The following is a 23360-nucleotide window of genomic DNA, read 5'->3' on the forward strand; positions in this document are numbered from 1 at the left end:
TGGGGTGTCACTGTCACCTATATCCAGCCAAGCTAGAAAACCTTTAAGCCATCATTCAACTCCTCTGTCACCCTCATTCTCCAAAGCCAGGCAGTTGTACCTCTTAAATCACTTTGCAAGCCATTCTCGACTCTTCCAAGGGACCCTAATGCTCTTAGCCTGGGGACCAGGGCACCAAACCAGCCTTTGCTTGAGTCTAAGAGCAGGGGATGAGTTGGGTTCTCCAGAGCCAGCCTGGGGCTCGTGTGCTGAAGTGGTTCTCGGCTGTGTTTGCACCCAAGAGTCACTTACAGAGCTTTGAAAAATCCACGTGTCAAGGCCACACCCTGACTGCCTCGGAATCTCCCTGGGAGCCAGCATTGGGATTTCTTAAAGTGGCCCGCGGCTCCCCGCAGCACAGCTGGGGCTTCACAGCACAGTCGCCAAGTGCGAGCCCACCCCACTCCACTCCCCCTGCCGCCGAGGAAGGAAGCTGTGGGGGTTGTGGAGGAAGCCTCAGCCCGCCAGATCCGGGAGCGGCGCCGAGTCCTCAAGTGTGGCGACTGGCGCCCAGGGGGAGCGCCCGGCCCTGCCAGTGAATAAAGAGGAGGGTGGCCCGCGCCCCTGCTCTTCTTCCGTGCTGGCCGCTTGTCCTCTCAGCTCTGAGTATCTGAGCGAGGAGTGGGGTGGGACGCGCGGTGAAGCTGTCACCGTCAGTGCGGCGTCTGGTTAAACGGCCCTCAGAAGAGGCCCCAGGTGTGGACGGGGGACTCCGCCGGGGCTGGTGTGGGGCTTTGCGGTGCCCTCCCCGAGTCCCGTTGACTCGCCAGCTGCAGCCCACTGGCTAGTACAGGAGTGCGCAGGGCTCAGTTGATGGAACAGGGCGCACCTTTGTCCTCTACCAAGTTGGACTGAGCTCATCTACAACAGTTGTCCTGCTGTGGGCACATCACAAATCTGCTTCCTTTTGCTTCTTTTTAAAAATGTCTCCCGAGTGATTTCATCGGCAGTGCTGTTGCTGAGCCTATATTTAGCAACTGAAAACCATGCTCAGAAATGCTGTCAAGCTTTTTGAATCAGGCCTGCGCATCACGCCACGCATGGCTGATACCAGAGCCTTCGGTCCTGAGCAGGGAATGAAGCCCTCCTCGGGGGCTCCAAACCCTGTGCTCCTGCTCCGGCCCAGGCTGCTAACAAAGCAGGAAGCTCTGTCCTAGAGAACATCCTTTCTTACCTGTCATTGCAAAACTGATTTCATCCCTGCATACTGAAGCACCACTGGATGAATTTCTTGCCCCTATAGATAAACCTAGGGTGAGTATTGCCCTTTAAATGTCAGTAAATTTGTTTTAGCTTTGGGGGCAAACCTTGTTGTAGACTCATCTCCTCCCGGCGCAGTGTGTTAAGTCATCAGAAGTAGGGCAGATCGAGGGTATAGCAGCTACTGCTGCGGAACAAACGGCAAGTAATGACCTGTCTTCTGCCTTCCTTTCTGCTTCCTTTTGACACCAGACATTTCTCTAGAGCTTGAATGGATCTTAGTCAAGTTAATTTTAAAAGTGGAGTCATCAGTGACTCCTGGGGCCGAGTGGGGGAAGTGGGGAAGATGGTACCTCCCGGCCCCTGCCGGGCAGGCATGTGCGCCCTTGGGGGCGGGGCGGCAGCCTGGGGAACTCCTGGGGGTCTGCAGGTATTGACTACGTTCTCGGCAAAGATGAAGACTGAGGTTGTGATGGAAAGATTTCTCAAGTTCTGCACAAGAAGTAGGATTGGCAGCATACATACCGACTCTTGATATTGGCAGTAGGACAGCAACTCTTCTGACTGTGGCCTCTTCTCCTTTGTTTTTCCTGAGTCTCAGTAGGGGAACACCTTTATGGTGTCACAACTGTATACAGACTTTATTTGCTTATTGGTACTTTTCACCTGTACAATCGTCACACAGTTCTCAGTGCCCCGTGCATCCTTGGACCCCTTGCCCTCCTCCGGGCATCCAGGGCCCACGGGCTGGGAACCATTCCCTCAGCTGCTCCACTTCTGCAGAACCCCAGGATCCCTGTTGTTGGAGGTGGGGGTTTGGTCTCCACATAGGAACATCTTTCAGGTGTTCCTATGGTGTGAGATCCCTTCCAGTTCTGGGAACTGGGTGCCTGAGGTGAGACCCAGGGGAGGATGGAGTCAGGGGAAGGCCTGCGAAGGCACATGGTAGTTTTTTAAGTCATTTAGGTATCTCTGTACTAAGCACACTGATAGGTCCTGCCTGACAAAAATCAATTTTGTGTGTTCCGTAAAATCCTCCACTTGGTTAGTTTATATCACATTGGGCAGTGTTGCCATGTTACCACAAACCCTCCCCTCTGCTAATTGTTTGCACAATTCCTATACTAATTTCTTTTTTCAATAAGGGTAACTTTAATAATCTTCCTATTTTGGATACAAACCAGAGTTGAGACTCTTACATAATGCTTGGCCCGACTTCCAAGAAAGCTGATGTTTTGCTCAAGCAAATGAAGTAATAATTGCTTGAAAATCTTGCTCTGATTTTACGTGGGAGGGCAGCTTTAATCTTTTTTCTCTCCGTAGTTCTGATGGTGTTTTTGATGAAAACCAAAAACACTAACCGAACTCATTTCTGAACTTTCTTCCACATATTGTCTAGTTTTATGTAATATCTTATCCTTCTGAAAGCAGATGAAACTAAGTGGATTTTTGTCCATTGATTAGATAAAAATGACTCTAACCCATTCATTGCAGAATTACAGTTTCTGTGAATTTCAGTGCATTAATTTCTTAGACTGATACATATACACCATTGTCTCGAAGACAGTTGGAGCCCTTGGGGGTTTCTCTACCTTGTGTGAATCTGGAGGGACTACATGTTGGGAGTGGGGCGTTTGCCCAGGATGCCATAGCAACTTAAATAGCATTACTAAAAGAAACAAGTTTTTTCACAGAGAAACAGTTTCATCTAAGGCTCAGCCCTGACATGAATAAGGCATCTCACAGGACATTGTTCTTTAAGGGCATTAAATTCCATTTTGCTTGCCTGTACTTTTGAGGATCCCTGCACTCATGCTTCTCTTTTATTTCCTTTCTTCATTGCTTTTGTCTTTTTCATTACAGTTCTCTGTCTTCCTGTATCTAATTCACTTTTTTAATTCGTTCACCCTGCATTTGGCAAGCACTTAGGTCCTGGGGCTACATAAATGCAGAAAACAGCCCCAAGCCTCAGAGTTGTTACATATTAAGAGGGAAACTAACCCACACACAGATCCTTTCACGGCAATGTGGTCATGCGTGGTAGAAGCGTAAACAACTTGCTCCTTACATGGAGAATCTGAGGCCATCAGAAGCGCGGTGGGGAAAACGGTATTTGAGTGCTTCATAGGTTCATAGATGTACTTGGAAGAGAGCCAGGTTCTTCACAGTACGATCCTTTAACTCTCAAAACTAAATCATGTAGGTATTCTTCCCACTTTGCAGATGAGCAAATAGGCTCAAAATGTAGCCCAGATCACACAGCTAGTTCGGTGCGGGGCCGGGGGGGCGGGGGGCGCAGAGCCTGATGTCCCAGTGGTGCTTCTTAACTAAGAGCCTGCCAGGCCCCCGCAGAGCTGGTTTCTAGTTTGATTACTTTAGCATGAGTAGTAAACTATTACTTCACTTGAAGCCAGCCTTCAGGGATCCGTCCCCAGATGCTGGGGTCTGGCTAAGCCACGCTCTTGGTGCAGAAGTCCCAGACCTTTCCACTTGATGTGACTCCACGGTGGATTCAGCTTTGTGCTGCCTCGAGTTAGGAAAGGCTTTATCAAAAACAAGGCATTTGGGCTGGTCCTGTGTAAAAGCTCTACGAGGAAGAAAGCGGGGAGGGGCGTTCCAAAGATAAGGACGGTTAATGAAGAAGCTGTGTCTTGCTAATAATGAGACAAGCCAGTGTGGTCGAGGGAAACAGGCCCTTTTTGGAGCCCGACCTTGTTAGGCAGAGACATCTTTCTTTCAGAGTGGCATTTGCACGAGCATCCAGGTCTCTCAGGGTTGGGCTGAGAGTCACCAGTGAGCTGGATGGAGCTGTTCTGCCTGTGTCGGTAACGCGAACAACGGAAACTAATGATTTGAGGGTCTTTTTAGGGCACAGCAAACGGTTTGGAACCCAGCAGTCGCACAGCGTTGGGGGAGGTTGTTGATGAAGCTGGTGTTCGGTGGGGTTGTGAGTGGAGACACTGCCCCGATGGCGAGAGGGCATGGCAGGTCACGGACCTCAGGTGGCCGTCTCTGGCTGTAGTGTGGCAGGTGCTCTAGTGCAGGGCTGATGGCACCAGGGTGACCACCACCTACGAGGCTACAGCAGCAATTAGGGCACTAGAAGGCAGGGTTGAGACTGAAGCTGAAGGGGAGAGGAGGGACCGGATGTGGTAACGTGGGGTAAGTTAAAAGTGGTGGTCAGGTGTAGGACTAAAAGAATTTTAGATACAGACCTTGGGGAGATGATGGTGTCCTTTGCTGAAATAGGGGAAGGGGAAGAACGCTACCCTTCGCCTGGGTTTTTTTATCCTAGGTTTGTTTTTTCCTCTTCCTTTGATATTTTTTAGACCAGGTTTAGGTTCACAGCAGATTTGAGAAGGCACAGATTTTTCCCTATGTCCCCTGCCCCCACTGCACAGCCGCCCCCATTATCAACACCCCCTCCTCCACAGTGGCCCCATTTGTTACAGCTGGGAAGCCCACATGGACATCATGGTCACCCAGCGTCCATAGCTTACACTGGGGCTCACTCTCACTGTTATAGGTTCCATGGGTTCGGACAGCCCTAGGTTTCTGACAGGTGAGTTTCAGGGAGACCTGGAAGGAATCAGATAAAGATGTCCAGAACACAGAGATCGGGAGGGAGGTCAGGGCTGGAAATGAGAGATTGGAGATTCAGTTGTGTATGAAACCATGACAGTGGCTAGTGGGGTTGCAGGGCGCTGTGGTGTGAGCAGAGCTGGACACGCGCCTGGCAAGTATATCCCCTGCAGTGAAATGAAAATAACGGCCAAGCCTGACAGAGGATGCATATTTTCAGTGTTTGGGAGCAAATAAGAGTGAAAAATTACACATTAGATGGGACTTGAGACAGTTATGTGAGCCGAGTTATGGTATTAACTTACATCTTTATGGAAATGCTCTACTCTCAAGAGTGTGAAACTTCATGGCTATGACAAAAAATTGTTCTACTTGGAACTTAAATAGACCAATAATGAAAATATGCATAAACGAACAAGCACAGGGCTGGACTTGACCTGTGGGCTGGTTTGCTGAGCCCCGGATCTAATTCATGAGAACATCATTATCATACTCTTGGCTAAATTCAGACTGCCTGCCTTCTCGTCGCCTAATAGGCCAACAGTTGGAGCCTAAGAACAATTTATCCTACTTGTGGTAACAGGAATACAAAGCCCTGCCAGTGTCAGTGTGTGCTGAGCGAGGGCCCTGCCTCCGGCAGTGCCGTGCACACTGCACAGTGCAGGGCGCCCCCTCGTGAGCTCAGCGCGTCGACACAGGCTGCGCTTGGCTCCGCAGAAGTCTCTTCAGTAGGAAAGACCACGAAAGGGAAACTGGGAATCTTAGGCGCCAGAGAGCCTCCGATTGGGTGATGAGACCACTAAGTGCAACGCAGGCTGAAAACCGTGCACAGCTCTGCACCTTAACCACAGGAACGCGACCAACAAGTGTTTGAGGGCTGGTCGACTGGGCAAAGCAGTTCCAGAAATGGGCTGCTTTTAGGTGTTGGCATCCTCCGAGCTCTTTTATTTCATTTGTATAACCTTCTGATCCTTGTTTTCTTTTGGTTTTCAGGGGTGCCCTGGAAGCTTATGTTCAATCAGTTAAAAGCAGAGAAGGCAAAGAATTTGCACCAGTTTATCCCATAATGGTTCAACTGCTTCAAAAAGCTATGTCTGCTCTTCAGTAATAATGTGAAGTATTTCTTAATGTCCATTTTGTGCTAACCTATCCAAGGTTGGCAATTTAACACATACTCTAAAGGACAGCTGCCATCTACTATTTTAAGAATGTAATTGAATTTTTTGTATTTCCTGTTGATCTTTCCTGTTTACCTCTGAAGCCCTTCTACCTTACGTAGCATAAAATGTCAAAACTGATTCATCATCACCACCTTCCAACTCTGTGGACCTGATTTTTTCCAGAAAGATACCAAACTCTTGTCTCTCCTCTCAGGCTTTTCTGTGAGGCTATCTAAAACTTCTTTCCCATCACAGAGTCCCCGCTGCTGCTTAAGGGATTCGACCAACTTCTAGTAAGTACACGGCTTCTCCCCAACTGGCATCCTTCCTCACTGGATAAGTAGGTAGCCCAGTGGTTTCCATATTTGGCTGCATATTAGACTCACTGGTAGAAGCTTTAAAAAACCCTGATGCCCAATTTGTACCCCTTATTAACACGTATGGGGGTAGAAGCCAAGCATTAGTATTTAAAAATATATATATATCCTGAAGTGTTTCCAACATGCAACAAAGTTTGGGAACCACTGGCATATCCCAAAGCTAAGATGTAGGGCTAAATGTTGTGTAACTGTATCTTTAATAAAGATAGAGCAAGGCTGTCTTTACACTCTTGTGTGTCATTTTATTAAAAACAGACTTTCGGGGCTGTTCAACTTTGTAACAGAGATGCCAAGTTAAAAATAACTTTTACTCTATGAGATTTCTTATAAATAGTAGGTAATCTAGGTCCTTAGTTTTCTATTGCCCTTGCCCTGTCATTAACATTTTATTTTAAATTTAATGTTTAAAATCCCACAAGCCACTTCTAAAATATTTTCCATCTCCTGAACCTGTTATTCTGATGACTCATTGGTAAAGGTCAGTCAGGATCAATCAGTGGAAGTCAGAGATAAACAATTTTTTCATTTTATTTGAAATAATATACAAGAATATAGTGTGCAAAATTTAGGGGCAACATCATGAAGAAGTGTAATGAACTGAAATTCAATTTTACAGCTGTGATTCCTAACCAGAAACACCACTGGGTAAGTAACATGAAAAGCCATGATTGTAGCTCAGAGCATAAGCAGCTGTATTGCCATTGTGTTTGCTCTCACTGTAGACAGTTTGGAGGAAAGTAAAGTGCACGTGTTGCACTGCATAAGTGCAAAGTCTGCCCCCACCATAGAGATACGATGACAAATACGATATTAAGATATGTGGCTGAGGAGATACAGGACACAAAAGTTAAAAATACAATGGTGTCAACCGTTAACAGCACCATTACAGTGACTATACCCCAATGCTATTCACTAACTTTACCTTGGCCTGGGCTGTCTCCATCGAGCAAGGGGTGGGTGCTGCCACCTGGCGCGTCCACTCAGCATGCTCCGGGAGCCGTGGCAGGTGGCTCTCAGGCTGTGACACTGACACCATCCACCTGCCCCCTGTTCCGGCAACCTCTTGGCACTGGCCAGACTAGGAGCCCCCGTGTTTGGCACAGATGCTGAGCCATATGGTGGTTGCTCAAGGAAAGGCCAACTCCCGGCTTCTGCTTCACTCCATTACGTATACAATACAGATTAATAAGCAGTAAGGAGCCAATGTATAAACAGCAGTTACATATTTTTAAATTCCCCCTTTGTACAATTTAAAATAAAACATGTATACACTTCTCCTCTCTTTCTACTGTACTTTAGCACCACAGGATATCAATTTTCAAGCCTATATTACCTGATAGACATATATGAAGTTTGGAAGAAAATAAGGCAATTTGGTTTACAATGTTGATAGTTTTAGCTTACTTAATGCTCTAATGGAGAAAGCAAATCCTCACTCATATTATTAAATCAATCATTTCAAGACTCAATGCTATCAGTATCTTACGGTCACACGGATTCAGGACAAATGGTGAGACCTTGATCTTCTTAAGTCTTTCCATCAACAGTCAATGTTTATGCAAATACAGACTTAAGAACATAAGCATCCTGGTTTAATGTTGTTGTGAGCCCTGTGGAGATAAAATTAATAACTCAGTGAATGTTTACACATAAATACACAGCAGTTCTACAAGTGAAAGCTAAGATGGATAATATAATGTTAACAACCATACTATTAAAAAAAGATCGCTTTCTCAAAGGTGGTGATTTTTTTAAAGTCTGATAATACCTGATGGTCCAAGCATCCAGAAAATTTATGTAAATGCTGAGACAAGAGAGATCGACTAGGATGAGCAGACAGGAAAGGGGATCCAGGCCAAGTCCTACCACATGGAATCCTAAAGAACTTCAAAAATCTAGTTCAGTCACCCTCATACTGGAATCTGACTGCTGACTGCTTCTTTATAAGAAATTCTTAAACAGATGAGAACCACATGTTACTATACAGAAATAGACAAATACAGAGAATGAATTAGAACATCCTTGGCCAGCCCTCCTGCTGCGAAGTACTGATGCTGTCCCTTTGTCTTTAAATGATATTTCAAATTGAGCTCATTCTGTTCTATCAATCATGTGACGTTTTCTTGTAATTAATCGAAAACACTTAAAAGATGCTAGTCTAGTAATGGAAAAGTTTTAAGAATCTGGTCTATCCAATACAGCATTATTATGGTGCAAACTTGTTTACTAGCCTTCCTGGGCCTTTCTATTTCTTCTCCTTGCTGAGATTTTTAACCTAGAAATTCTGTGCAAATGTCAGAAGTCCCCACCTCCACAGCCCATCACCAATTAAGAAAAGAAAGGCTGTTGAGACATACCACCCCAAATCAGAAAATTCTTCTCCTGTGATAGTAATGAGTTAATAAGCCCCATCTTTCAACCCAACCAGAAATACTCATTTCAGAGTCTTCTACTTTAGCATCTCTAGCAAACATTCCTACTTTGCAAGCTACAAGAGTAAATGGCACTAATGACGAAAGGCAGCCTGCCTTATATGATGGTGTGCAAACATTATTTAGGTTCTGAAAGATAAGAAGGCTGAGAAACAGCATCAACGCCCATTTAAAGCTTCTAACAACCGCTCCAATACGCTAGTATAATTTTGGAGTTAAGTCAAGATCACTTTAAGCAACTACTTGTTGAAACATACTGAATTGGTTCTTTTCCTTTTCCAACAGTCAGGATTTAAACGTTTTTGTTCTTCAGCCAAAGCCTTTGCTTCTAATGTATACATTCTCCTCTCTTCATTCTTCATTTTCTTCCACCTGTCACCAAGGATCACACTTATGGCTCTGTAAAAGAAACATTTACACAGTGTTGAAAGCAAGAATTTTTCAGAAAACTCATGTCAAGTGCTGCTACTTTAGGAAGAAGTAGAAAGTTGAAAGACAAAAATCTCGTCCAACATAGAGAAGGAGAAAGGTCAAGACTACTGTACTCATTTCCAGTAAAATCTGAAGTCATGGTCCATTCATCGTAATCTTGGCAATTAAAGCCTCCTAGAATAGGGCCAATATCTAAAAGGGCTAAAAACTGGATATTTTACACAGCTTAGATTTGAAGAAAAAAGTTAAATATTTCAACGAAATGGTTTGTTTGAATTACCATTGGGTACATCGGTCTTCCAAAGATGTTTAAGATTATTAAGGCAGACAGTGTTTAGTATCAGCAGCATATTCACCTTGTATTGAAAGGTATTCTTACTTTCTGTTTGTGCCCATAACCCATCAAATAGTCACGATAAGCCTTTTTTCATTCATGCAACCGCCGTGAAAATGTGGTGGCGCTAACTATGCACACTTACCACTTACCTCCAAAGACACCACCAAATAAACCTTAGGCCACAGTTACACTTACTACTTAAGAAAACTGGATAAACTCAAAGGGGAAAAAGTCAAACTGGTAAGACCCATCATGATAGAAATTTGAAGCTGTTCCCTGTTTATTAATTTGTTCCCAAAACTACTAAAATGGTCTCATCCAGAACAGGCAGACACAGACTGTTTCCCTTTTGTGAAGAGCTTAACCCTCATTAACCCTTAATTTCATGACACTCATACGAAACAGGTGGTCTGGAATGACTGCATGAAGTACGTACAAAAGATTTCACAATGGCTGACATGGAAGCTAGAAAACAGGCATCTGAGCTTTAGAACAGTCGCCACAGAAGCTCTACTTGAAAAGAAATTTAAAATGTAGTAAATGTATGTATTTTTTAATCCAGTAAGTCGATGCAATTCCACATTGCACTGCATCTTCTTTTAGTAAAATAAAAACCAGTTTTTATAGTCTCCGAGTTAAAGGTACTATATAATGGTTGACACATTTACTAGTGAAATTGATTAAAAAGTATTCACATATGTATCAATTTCCAAGTCACAGATGCATTTGGTATAAGAAGCTTCTCTTTTTAAAATGGAAGTATTTGGGGTGGGCAAGATGGGTGAAGATGGTCAACAGGTACAAACTTCCAGTTTTAAGTGATGGAGCTGTAATGTACAGCAGGGTGAGTACAGTGAATAATACTGTGTGGTATATTTGAAAATTGCTAAGAACATAGATCTTAAAAGTTCCTATCACAAGAAAAAAAATTCCTAACTATGTATGGTGATGGATATTAATTAGACTAGTTGTGATCATTTCTTAATACGTACAAATAGTAAATCATTATGTTGTGCACCTGAAACTAATATGTCATATGTCAATATATCTCATATATATATATGTATATATATAAAAAGATCATGAGTCATTAAAACCGGAATTCAAAGTTGAATTATTTTATGTGCATAATCATTTGACTTTTCTCAGAATATCAAGGATTAAGGGGAACTAGGAAGAATGGAGAAGATAATTTTAATTCGTGGAGAACTTGGTTGGTTTGAGAGCAAGCGAGCAGTAGAGGATTCTAAGAGATGAGGTATGGGCACAAGCAAACAGTAGGAAGGACTCGCACTGTTAACTTTTATCCCTGGGCTCTAGTGAGGACCCCTCGTAGTCTTTTGACAAATCTGGCAGTCATTACAAACTGCCAATGCCTGCACATCCCATAGCATGACACAGTTGTAAAACAAGTACATCCTTGAGATCTGACACAAGAAGGTGCTAGTCTTTTCTGTAAAGATGGAACAGTCAATTGTTAGAACTGTGTCATCTAACAGGCAAGTGACATTTAATATTATTTTAGAAGGCAGATCCTTACCTCTTAGCTAACCTAATTATCTGTCTAGGTATTATAAAACAGTTACACATGACCCTAAAAATTCCACTTAAACATTTTACTTTAAAATCAACCTGGAAAACAGAATTCAATAATGAAAGCTACTGAATAACTTAACTATCCCAGCTCCTCTGAACTGCACAGAAGTGTTACTGAATTGTTATATAGTCAGAATTATCACTATTTTTACCTGTTATCTTTCCCTGGATACATCTGAGTATATTCAACTCTGTATTTTTTGGCAAAAAGCATGAAGGCATTCATTGGTCTTTTGCACTTGTTAGGAGAAGTGGCACTCACAGTCCCTGAGCTGTGGGTTTTGACAGCTTTAGCATACAAGGAATTGGAAGAGAGCTGTGAGGATCCCGGGGAGCCACAGTTTTTACTGAATCCAGATCTTTCAAAGTCTTGACCTCCAGGTCCTCCACAAGACAAAGATGCACGACGCTGACGAGCCATACTACTTAACACATAGACTGCAGAGGAATCCATAGGCGTGAAGTCATAGCTGTAAATAAATACATAAATTCATTAACAGGATTTTAATTCAGTATAGTTATCTGATTTGTGAAAACAGGATTAAAAAAAAAAAGACCCTTAAGATCTGATTGGAAATTTCAATATATTTTACCTTAAATAATGTTACCAACACTACTTTAGCAACTTCACCATTGATAGTTGCTTGTAAGATGAAAGCTTATGTATGCATTTACTAAATTTATTTTTTTAATCTTAATACAAAATGTTTTTATAAAAGACTTCCAAGCCTCCCCACTTCAAAGGAATCTGTTACAATCCACATACTTTATTCATAGCAAACACCTTCTTCAGATCCCATACAACTCATTCCTACTTTAGATTCATTTTTTTGACAAATTTGCTAATCTAATTTGTTGACCTCTAGAAGCCTGAAACTACAAAATTAAAACAGAGTAGCAAGCATATACCAGGCCTAAGGACTAACTACTACAGAAGACAAGATGTTGGGTAAGGACAGATAGAAGTGGTTAAATGTAGCTAAAGAAACTTTAAATGCACAGTAACCTGGGTCATCTGTTTACAATGACATGTAAATACAGTCATACATGCATTAGTCTCCCCTCAAGGCTATCCATATATTATAAATAGCCTAATAACTTAAAACCCCACATTGATCAGGAAAGGCCACATTTTGTTAGGTATGTTCAGTTTATATAGGTATATAAGCTTTCCGTATCATCTCCTTTTCTCAACAAGCTTGCGTGGCGATTATCATTATCCTCTCTTTATATGAAGAAACAAGCTAAAAAAGTATTGTTCACCCAAGGCCTCACAGCTACTAGCTCTCAACCCAGATCTGTTTGTCCAGCTCCAAAGCCCCAGGTTTCCTCATAAGTACCATGGTACTCTGCACTGCTGTTGGCAAACCTCAAGGTGAATAACCATCAGATTAATTGAAAACATCATCTGAAAATTAGAAATAACGTAGACCACAGCCTAAAAATATACCTGTCAAGAGAATTCTCTTGTTCCAACTCTGTTAACTTCTACTGCTTACATTGGTAATCTCAGCAGAAAATCTTTTACTTCACCCCAACTCCTCTTTCTCTCCCTGAAACAGAGATTCTGGCAGTCCATCAACAGGTTGATAATAGCTACAGGAATAGTATCCGCCTACAGGTGAAGCAATGTGCGATTATGAATGATTCTGACATACGGAGAGCTACCTGAGTGAGGTGCACGCCATTCACTGCACACAGTAAATGACTTTTACCAATTATCAACCACACAACATCTGCTTTTTTAAAGGTATTACATGAAATAAGTGTACTTACAAGTATGACTCCAAAATCATCCAATAAATGCTTAGCAATCAGTATTATGCCAGAGAAATAATTTTTGCTATCTTAAGCCCCTCTCATATGTAATTTAGAAAAATAGCAAACTTAAGCATTTGTAAATGAACCTGACACAAAATTATTAATTTCTACTGCAGGAAAATAATTAATAATTTGAAATACTGGAAGATTTAAAAATAGGGTAGGCTAATTGCCTACTGAAATTTGAAAACTCCACCATCTAGTGGTACAAATATAACCGTCATCCATTTCCATTATGGATACAATTTAAAGTAGCTTGAAATATTCAATCACAGAATTCATATTTTTGACACGACTACAGCATTATATTACATAAAACATCTTTTTAAAAGAGCTTAATTTTTTGCTATACTGAGCATTCGCTCTCTTTGCTATCTGTTCCTAAAATGTGCCTTATTTCACCTCACTTTTTTTCTACATGCCACTCCTCGAGCTCAGGATGCCCCTTTCCACCGTCACTGTCTATTGCTCTTAAAGAAAAAGTACAATAGTATAGTGTCTATTAGCTGAATCAGAAATATTAACTCACTTAACCCTCCCTTCGATATTATCCTCATTTTACAGCTTTTTTCTTTGTTTTGAAGACCATGGAAAAATTAACTTACCCCAGTTTCCGCAGCAAAGCTATCACAGAGCCCGGCTGTGAATCCAGGCAGTCCGCTGCAGAGCCGTGTTGCTAACCAGGCTACACTGCCTCCCAACCAGCACCTACACACGGTACACACGGCCTCATCCATTCCCTTCTCTAGGCTGGAAGCAAAGAGGCAGGCCTATGTCTTAACTGATCTTCAATCCCCAGTGCCAGCACGTTCTAGGCTCTCAAAATGACTGACAACTGACCGAGAGGGTAAAATAAATCACTCTGGAGAACGTAATAATATAAAATTTTAATTGGGCTCATAGCCCGTCTCTGCCACTTACTAATGGTATGAGCTTGGGCAGGTAACCCTCTAGCCTCAGTTTACTTAGCTCTGAAATGAAGATAATATTTGCTATGCAGTGTTGCACAGCTGGCAGAACAGACTGTATAAAACACTTAAGGCAGAGGTGAGCACACAGCAGGTCCTCAACTGGGGTATCAATTATTATTGCAGAAGTAGTCTAGATTGGTAAAGTGACTGTCCTAAACCTGCCTGATGCCTAGAAGATTGGCCTCAATACCCAATGTCTCAAATGGGCTTCTTCAACTCAAGCTCTCACCTGGAAGCTTCCTTTCTACAATAGAGCCACCTACTGTGTTTAAGAGCTCATCCATCAGTTTATTGCTGACTTCTTCTGGTCCTCAGCAAGCTAACATCTACTCCAGTGCCCTTCCTAGACCAGCATGACCCAAGAGCACCTACTGTGTGCCAGCTGGATACTGTAATTTCTAGTCCTCACAACAAGGAGTAGAGTTAGGCAGGTGTTATCACCTCCATTTTACAGTTAAAACACTGAGGCTTGCATTTGCAGCAACATGGATGGGCCTAGAGATTATCGTACTAAGCAAAGTAAGTCAAAAAGACAACCATATGATCTAAAATACGACAGGGAATTCCCTGGTGGTCCAGTGGTTAGGACTCCGTGATTTCACTACCAAGGGCCTGAGTTCAATCCCTAATCGGGGAACTAAGATCCTGCAAGCCACGTGATGCAGCCAAAAATACTACTAAAATAAGATAAAATATGACACAAATGAACGTATCTATGAAACAGAAACAGACTCAAAGACACAGAGAACAGACCTGTGGTTGCCAGGGAAGAGGAAGAGTGGGGGAGGGAGTGAGTGGCAGTGTGGGATGAGCAGATGCAAACTACTGCTGATATACACAGGATGGATAGACACAAGGTCCTACTGTACAGCACAGGGAACTATATTCAATATCCTGTGATAAACCATAATGGAAAAGAATATGAAAAAGAATATATGTATAATAAAAATTTTAAAATAACAAGGAAACAGTATTTCTCATATCACTAAAGTTCTACATTTGTCACCCCAGAGGTAACCATTCTCCTGAACTGTTAATCATTCCCTTAATTTCCCAACAATTTTATTATAAAACTCATTCATAAACACGATAGAAACTATAGTGACATTAATTATGTTAAAATAGCAATTATATTAACATGTTACATAATGTTTCATTGTGCAGAAATGAATTAACGTTGCAGGCTTGCTGTCCTTTCAAAGGGTTACTTACAGGCTGGCCCTTGACTAGCATCCGGAACTTGGATTTTGGGAGGGTTCCCATCATACCCACAACTGATAAGAGTGGCTCACTGTTTCTAAACTGTATGTACAAAAAATACGGTTTACCCTAAACACCTGCTTTCCTTTTGGAAGCTTTTGGTATATGCCAGGCAGAGGCAGCCTATGCAACCAGCTCCCAATAAAACCCCTGGTGCTGCGTGTCTAATGATCCTCCTGGTAGATAATGATTCACACGTGTTGTAGCTCACTGCTGGGGGAAATAAGCTTGTCCTGTGTGACTCCACTGGGAGAGGACTCACTGGAAGCCTGGCTTCCCCCAACTTAAGCCCACGTCTTTCCTGTTCACGACTTTGCTTCAAATCTTTTCAATGTAAGATATCATAGCTGTGCATATGATTAAGTACTAAATCCTGTGAGCCCTCCCAGTAAATCACTGAACCTGGGGGTGACCTTGAGGATCCCTGGCGTAACTGTATAATGTGTATTTTACATACTATAGAAAGATTATATAAATGTAATTAGATTTATAATTTTATTAGATATATTTCCAAAGAACATCTGATTCCAGACTAATTTTTACTTAACATTATTTCTAAAGATCCATGTTTTAAAATGTATGGCTACGGTTCATTCAACTTCCACTGACAAAAAGAATTCTACTGTATGATTGTATCACACTATATGCATTCAGTCTCCAGTGAATGAGTACTGATACTGTTTCCACGTCATACGCAACACAGCTTGAACTTTACACATCGCCTAGTGCATGTCTACAAGCATTTACTTCTCTACGGTGTACATACAGAGGAATGGAATTGCCGATATTCACTGGTAGACAATAAAGCGAAAGTATCTTCCAAAATTTTTTTATCCATTTACACTCTCACCAAACATTAGAGGTATCACGGATCTAAATCCTAAGAATACTCTGAGTACTGAACCTTAACAATGTCTTGTTTTTCAAAAAAGACTGTATAAAAGAGAGTCAAACAGCATTTAGATTCCAATCTTGCAGATGTTTGTTGAGCATATAGCCTGTGCCAGGCCCTGTGCTGGTTGATTTTTTAAAATGTTTTTTAAAAATAGTCTCACTTGGGCTTCCCTGGTGGCACAGTGGTTGAGAGTCCGCCTGCAGATGCAGGTGACACGGGTTCGTGCCCCGGTCCGGGAAGATCCCACATGCCGCGGAGTGGCTGGGCCCGTGAGCCATGGCCACTGAGCCTGCACTCCGCTACGAGGAGAGGCCACAACAGTGAGAGGCCCGCGTACCGCAAAAAAAAAAAAAGAAAAGAAAAAGTCTCACTTATGCTTTCAAAATAAAAAAACATATTAACCTTTTATTTTATTATATTAAACTGAATTTATTTAAAATCTTCAGGCCAGCAGAAATTCTTGAAAATTCTCTACCTAAAGGTCTATGGATTTGATAATTATCTTAAAGAATGGGTCTTGGGGCTTCCCTGGGCGCAGTGGTTAAGAATCTGCCTGCCAATACAGGGGACACGGGTTTGAGTCCTGGTCCGGGAAGATCCCACATGCCGCGGAGCAACTAAGCCCGTGCGCCACAACTGCTGAGCCTGCGCTCTAGAGCCTGAGAGCTACAACTACTGAGCCCGTGTGCTACAACTACTGAAGGCTGCATGCCTAGAGCCCATGCTCCGCAACAAGAGAAGCCACTGCAATGAGAAGCCCGCGCACCGCAATGAAGAGTAGCCCCTGCTCGCTGCAACTAGAGAATGCCCATGCACAGCAACAAAGACCCAACGCAGCCAAAACTAAATAAATAAAAGCTAACTTTTTTTCAAAAAGAAGAAAGAATGGGTCTTAAAATCCCAGATATCATATACTTTCTCTGGGTTCCTTCTGGGCGGAGGGTGACCAACTGCCCCCATTTTCCCAGGACTGAAGGGTTTCCAGTGGTGCAGGACTTTCAGTGCTAAAACCAGAAAAGTTCTGCACAAATTCAGACAGTTGGTCAACTTTCTTGAATGTCAGCACACATGGGTCCTTGTCCTATTATACCACTTACTAATAGGGTGATCTCAGGAAAAATCACTTTCCTCTTTAAGTCTTTCTAAATGTCAACTTTTTGCTGTTTTTACAATTTTTAATCCATGCAACTAATGCCCTTGGTCAAAATGAATAGTAAACAAAGACACAGTTAACTAAAGAAAAAGAAAGATACAATTAACAGACTTATGGTCTGGTTCAAAACAACTGGCCAGATTTAGCAAATTTTTCTTTTCTTAACTATCAAAGATGATCTATTTAATTCCTAGACATATAATGTGGTATTTTCCTAATCTTAAATGTTTTATGAAGTCACTTTTCCTACATGACTACTCCATGTAAAAGTCTTTTTTTTTTTGAAGTATAGTTGATTTACAATATTGTGTTAGTTACTGGTATACAGCAAAGCGATTCACTTATATATATATATTTAATATACATATTCTTTTTCAGATTCCTGTCCTTTATAGTTTATTACATACTACCCTGTACTATACAGCAGGACCTTGTTGTTTATTATATATATAGTAATTTATATATTAGTATCTGTTAATATCAAACTCCTAATTTATCCCTCCCTACCCCCCCTTTCCCCTTAGGTAACTATAAGTTTGTTTTCTATTTCTGTGAGTCTAATTCTGTTTTGTAAATAAGTTCATTTGCATCATTTTTTAGATTCCACATATAAGTGATGATATATGGTATTTGTCTTTCTCTGACTCCCTCCACTTAGTATGATAATCTCTAGGTCCATCCATGTTGCTGCAAATGGCATTATTTCATTCTTCGTAAAACTCCTCGAGGGACTTCCCTGGTGGTGCAGTGGTTAAGAATCTGCCTGCCAATGCAGGGGACACAGGTTCGAGCCCTGGTCTGGGAAGATCTCACATGCCGAGGAGCAACTAACCCCGCGCGCCACTACTACTGAACCTGCGCTCTAGAGCCTGCGAGCCACAACTACTGAACCTGCGTGCCACAACTACTGAGCCTGCGCTCTAGAGCCCACAAGCCACAACTACTGAGCCCGCAAGCCACAACTACTGAGCCCACGCACCTACAGCCCGTGCTCCGCAACAAGAGAAGCCACCACAATGAGAAGCCCATGCACCACAAGGAAGGGTAGCCCCTGCTCGCCACAACGAGAGAAAGTCCGCATGCAGCAACGAAGACCCAACTCAGCCAAAAATAAATTAATAATAATTAAAAAACTCGAACTATATTATTTTACTTTAATTACCAAGTATTTATTCATATACAATTGACCCTTGAACACTGTGGGTTTGAACTGCATGGGTCCACTTACACATGGATTTTTTTCAATAGTAAATACTACTCAGTCCACGGTTGGTTGAATCTGTCTAAACAAAGGGCTGGCTGTAAGTTATATGTGGATTTTCGACTGTGTAGAGGGTCAGTGCCCCTAACCCCTGTGTTGTTCAAGGGTCAACTGTACATCCCTCTTCTAAGTAGTCCTTTTATAATTCTCAGATCTTTAAAGGTTTAACCTCCTAAACAGCAATCATTAGGGAGATTAAGAGTAAACTTTAATTTTTTTTTCAGAGAGAGAAAAAAAGGAATTCAATATTACCTTTTAAATGTATCAAAAACACCTGAATCATCAAAATTAATGGCATCGGGGTGTCCAGGAGGTAGACATACATCACCAACATGAATTTCACAACATGGAATGCCATGCTGTACCACAGTCAAGCTTGGATAAAATGATGACCAACCTAAAGTTAAAGCAAACTATTGTTACATGAAGGATGGAGATTGACAGAAAGCATCCAAATTATTTATTATATGATAGCTATGTCACTTCTGAGTCTTAAAAAAAGTATGTCATAGATTTATAACACAAGTCATATATCTTTGCCACAAAGCAAATCCAAGTGTTTTATTTAAACAATGCAAAAGCGCTCCAAAACTAGTTTAACTCAGCATTTTACTAACATATCAAATTCTATCAATCAGCACTTCCATTGACCTACAAGACAGTAAATGATAAATGATGGAGACCGTGAAATAGTCTCTGAATCATTACGTTTGACAGTGTTAATGTGATTCAGGTGTAAAGCATATTTGGCCTCAACCAAAATTCAATTACCAGAATACTCCATTCCCCAAACTATATCAAAACAACAGAGCTTATTATAGTATGCTACATGAATCTACAAGTTCATACCCACAGGAAGTAGAGCTCCACCTGACTACTGCTAAGACATTTAAATATCATTAGGTATTATTATAAGGCACTTCCTATGGTAGTTTTATTTAGTTTGAAAGAAGTTTTCCCTTCAAAACGTTTTTCCTTAATCATCAAATAATTATGCCACAAGACATAAGTATAGATTTAAGAAGCTTTCTTTAAAAAGTTACTACAAATTGAAAATTGAAGCCCTACCTTTATTTTTAACATAGAAAGGGTGGTCCAGTTTACACTCTACAGTAAGTAAACCATCTTCGACTGTACCAGGATCAAAAGTCAACTTCAGTACAGACTCGCCAAATGATATACTTTCTTCATGTGATAACAACTTTAGACCATCAGAACCATAGCCCTGGAAATACATGCATAGAGTAAATAAATTGGCAATGTTCAACTCAACATGGAGTGAAGTTCCTATTATGTGTAAGACTTTGTGGAAAAGGTAAAAATAAACAAGACAGGATCCTTCCCATTAAGGAGCTTTTGACCCAGTAGCGAAGAAAGGCAGATATTACTACAATATAAAGCTGACTGGAGTAAGTGCTTCAATCCAAGTACAAATAATGCTAATGGAGTTTAATAAAGGGAGATATTAACTCCAAGAGAAAAAGATTGGGGGGGCTTTCAATTCCCATTTGAACTGGAATCTAAAAGGAGAATGCAATTTAGAAAGGTACAAGAACCTGCCTTACACCAGGAATAGTTGTGACTAATAACTTCTTTGGAGAGTGCTGAGTATCTGCTAAAAATACAAGATTAGTTCAGAGTTGGGGCAAATAAGACTGCAAAGGAGGGCCCAGTTAGTAAGTAAGTAAAGGGATCTTAAAGACAGGCAAAATGCTTAAACTTTCCTTTGAGAAGGCACTGGGAAGTCAATGAAAATATTTTTATTAATATAATTGTTGATTTTAAGATGATGACAAAGACTACAGATAAAAGGTACCTCTGGTATTCAATTTATTTGAAGATATAACGAGAGAACCCCATTAGAGTCTTGAACTGACAAGTGCAGTGGTGGTAGAACCGGGCTGAATTTAAATTCAATCAATATTTATTGAGCACTTAGTACATGCCAGGTGCTAGCCTCTGAAAACACATGATCCCTACCCTTAAATTCACAGAAAAACAAAGGAGACAGACATGCCAACAGCTAGCTACAGTGTCCAGACAAAGTAACTAATGAAAGAAAAGGATAAATGTAAAAAATCTTTAAGGAAACAGAATGGATCAACTGATTACAAAGAGAGGAAACAGTCAACTTCATTCATGTTTTGAATGAAGCAATCAAGAAAAGGTTTTGAGGACTTCCCTGGTGGTCCAGTGGTTATGAATCTGCCTTCCAATGCAGGGGACACACGTTCGATCCCTGGTCAGGGAACTAAGATCCCACATGCTGCGGGGCAACTAAGCCCGCGCGCTCTGGAGCCCACACGCCACAACTAGAGAGAAGCCCGTGCGATGCAACGAAGAGCACGTGCTGCAACACAGCCAAATAAATACATAAATATTAAAAAAAAAAAAAAAAGAAAGAAAAAGAAAGATCTTGAATCTGGCAATCAAGAAAGGGTAGTAATACTCTTAAAAGGGGAAAAATGGACCTGGATGGGGAAGAAAAAGGTGAATCCAGTGTTGGCTATACTAGTAACTAGATTACAGAATCTTCTAATTCTTAGAGCTATAAGAATTTAAAGCTAATCCCAGTTCCGTCTTACAGATCAGGAAGGCAATACCCAGTGGGGTTGATAGACTGCCCAAGGGCAGTCATACAAATAGCTGCTGGCAGAGCCAGAAACAGCCCAGCTTTCCTGACTCCAAGAAAGACCAAAGCAGTTTCCACAGACCACCAAGGAGCTGCTGTCGACATTATCATCAGAGAAAAAGTGGTGAAGAGAGTGAGGAAGGGTAGAACCTTATTAACATTCAACATCATGGGCAGACAAGCCACCAGTCCAGACAGACAAGACATCAGAAGGAGAAGCAGGGCACTGCCATGCTACGCAAATCAAGGGTAGACAATCCACTATGTCAAACACTGCAGAAATGTCAAAAAGAACAAGCAGAAGTCTCTTTAGCAATCAAAATAAAACTAGTAACCTTTGAGACGATTTTAGTAGAGCAGCAGAGGCTGAAGTCGGACTACGGTGAACTTCACTATGTAATGCTTACAGCAAGAAGGGGAGACTGAAGGCCGCCAAGTCAGGACTGCTGTTCTCAAGAGACTCACTAGTAGGGGACAGCAGGCGCAGAACAGGAATTTTACACAAGCACACTTCACATGCCCAATTTCTCTGCCCACAATGGAGATGGAGAAATTGAAGATTTCAAAGATAAAGGTTTCATCCAACATTTATCCTACTGCTTGCTGCCCACTACTGCCTTTGCTTATCGACTTAGAAAACACCAGCATTTTAATGGGTCATTTTAAATGTAACTCGATCAATTCTCACTTATCCATAGGAGAATTAACCACTTTGTAGATTACCTAAGGTAAGGCTTTGGTTTGTTTATTTATTCATTTTGTGTTTAATGCCAGTTTAATTTTCCCCAAAATAAAATGTGTAAAAAGTGCTAAGAAATACACTCTTGTTTCCATCTAAGAAAGCTTCATTATAAAGGTAAAACCTAAAGTCGCTTCTCCTCTCCATCGGGCTAAGCAACAGAGTCACAGGAGCTCCTCCCAAAATGTCAAATGTCATTTAAACATGGAAGCAAATGGGAGGATACACCTGCAGATTAATAACAAACCTATGTTCCCTTTTGAAAGACTTGTAAAAGTTTTAAGGATTTTGAATCAACCTTGTGAGTGCCCATCTGGAGATCTTCCTCATTATCGCAGCCTTCAGTTCTAGCAAAATCTTCCACATCCTGCCATTCCTTATTGCTTCCCTTATGAAAACACAGTCGTGTGCCTACAGTTTAAGTAAAAAACAAGTATTAGATATGTGACTACTGTGCTTGCTACACAAATAAACTGTAAAGAATTCAAGCATTTTTTACCTTTCAAAAAACAGTGCCAAGCAGTCGAAGGCCAGGAATTGCACCACCCCAAGTCGTCATCATCCGAGAGGGAGGACATGCAGAAAATACCAGATTCTGACTCACTGCTTGCCTGTGGAAAAAATATTACAAACTTTCTAGGTTTTCTTTTGTAAGATGTATTTTGTTAATCTGTGTCTTCAGACTATCTATCTATCTATCTACCTACGTACCTACCTAGCTACCTACCTACCTAGCTACCTACCTACCTAGCTACCTAGCTAGCTGGCTAGCTATGCCGGGTCTTAGCTGTGGCATGCCGGATCTAGCCCCCCGACCAGAGATCGAACCCAGGCTTCCTGCATTGGGAGCACAGTCTTAACCACTGGATGGCCAGGGAAGTCCCGAGACTTTCTTATTAGTGGATAACTTAATCATTCTAAACTTAGGGGGAAAAATCGCCTTCAAAAACTGAAGTTCTGGGAAGTTTTAGTTAAATGCATGTTCCCACTGGTAACAAACTTTCCTAACAGTTAATAGAGCTGTACATATAACTGAGTCCAGATCAGCAGGAGAACAGCGAGAGAGACTATTTCCCATCCGCATGTGCTTCAGAAGAACTGCTTAGAGAGGGAAAGTTCATGTTTTTCAGCTGCTGTACAGATTTCATAAAGTTTAACCTCATGAATAAACTTACCCTTTCATGTCTGACTGGTGTTTGCTCCTTCCAGTGGTGATGAGCGAAGGCTGGCCCACCCTTAGAAGAGGACACCGGTGGAGGGCGCGCATAGGAATGTAAACTTTTGCTAGTAGCTATGATGTGTACAGGAGATGATCTAAAATAAAGAAACTGTTTTAACCACAAAGCAAAGGTCCTTAAAGTAAAGCTTTCCTTTTGGTGAACTTCATATTCATAACACCAATGTTATTACATATAAGACACCTCTGGGAAACACTAATAAAGACATCAGGGTTTCGTCTATAGTATGTTG

The 23360-nt window shown here is 41.6% G+C and overlaps 2 protein-coding genes across 6 annotated transcripts in view; one reads left to right on the forward strand and one right to left on the reverse strand.

The window, feature by feature from the left end:
- Positions 1 to 6671, forward strand: part of COG5 (component of oligomeric golgi complex 5) — a 283839-nt gene extending 277168 nt beyond the window's left edge. For both annotated transcript variants that reach the window (XM_060020256.2, XM_060020255.1), the window contains exon 22: positions 5815 to 6671. In XM_060020256.2, the coding sequence (XP_059876239.1) occupies positions 5815 to 5929 (115 nt within the window). In that variant the 3' untranslated portion in view covers positions 5930 to 6671. The remainder of the gene's footprint in view (positions 1 to 5814) is intronic.
- Positions 6672 to 6873: 202 nt separating this feature from the next.
- HBP1 (HMG-box transcription factor 1) overlaps positions 6874 to 23360 on the reverse strand; it is a 31015-nt gene continuing 14528 nt past the window's right edge. For all 4 annotated transcript variants that reach the window (XM_060020257.1, XM_060020258.1, XM_060020260.1 and 1 more), the window contains 8 exons: positions 23066 to 23204; positions 22390 to 22501; positions 22189 to 22301; positions 19588 to 19744; positions 18772 to 18916; positions 11311 to 11628; positions 9051 to 9192; positions 6874 to 7971 (listed from right to left, as the gene is read on the reverse strand). In XM_060020257.1, coding sequence (XP_059876240.1) covers positions 7954 to 7971; positions 9051 to 9192; positions 11311 to 11628; positions 18772 to 18916; positions 19588 to 19744; positions 22189 to 22301; positions 22390 to 22501; positions 23066 to 23204 — 1144 coding nt within the window. In that variant the 3' untranslated portion in view covers positions 6874 to 7953. The remainder of the gene's footprint in view (positions 7972 to 9050; positions 9193 to 11310; positions 11629 to 18771; positions 18917 to 19587; positions 19745 to 22188; positions 22302 to 22389; positions 22502 to 23065; positions 23205 to 23360) is intronic.

The sequence above is a fragment of the Delphinus delphis genome, chromosome 9 (genome assembly GCF_949987515.2).
Source record: "Delphinus delphis chromosome 9, mDelDel1.2, whole genome shotgun sequence".
NCBI lineage: Eukaryota > Metazoa > Chordata > Mammalia > Artiodactyla > Delphinidae > Delphinus > Delphinus delphis.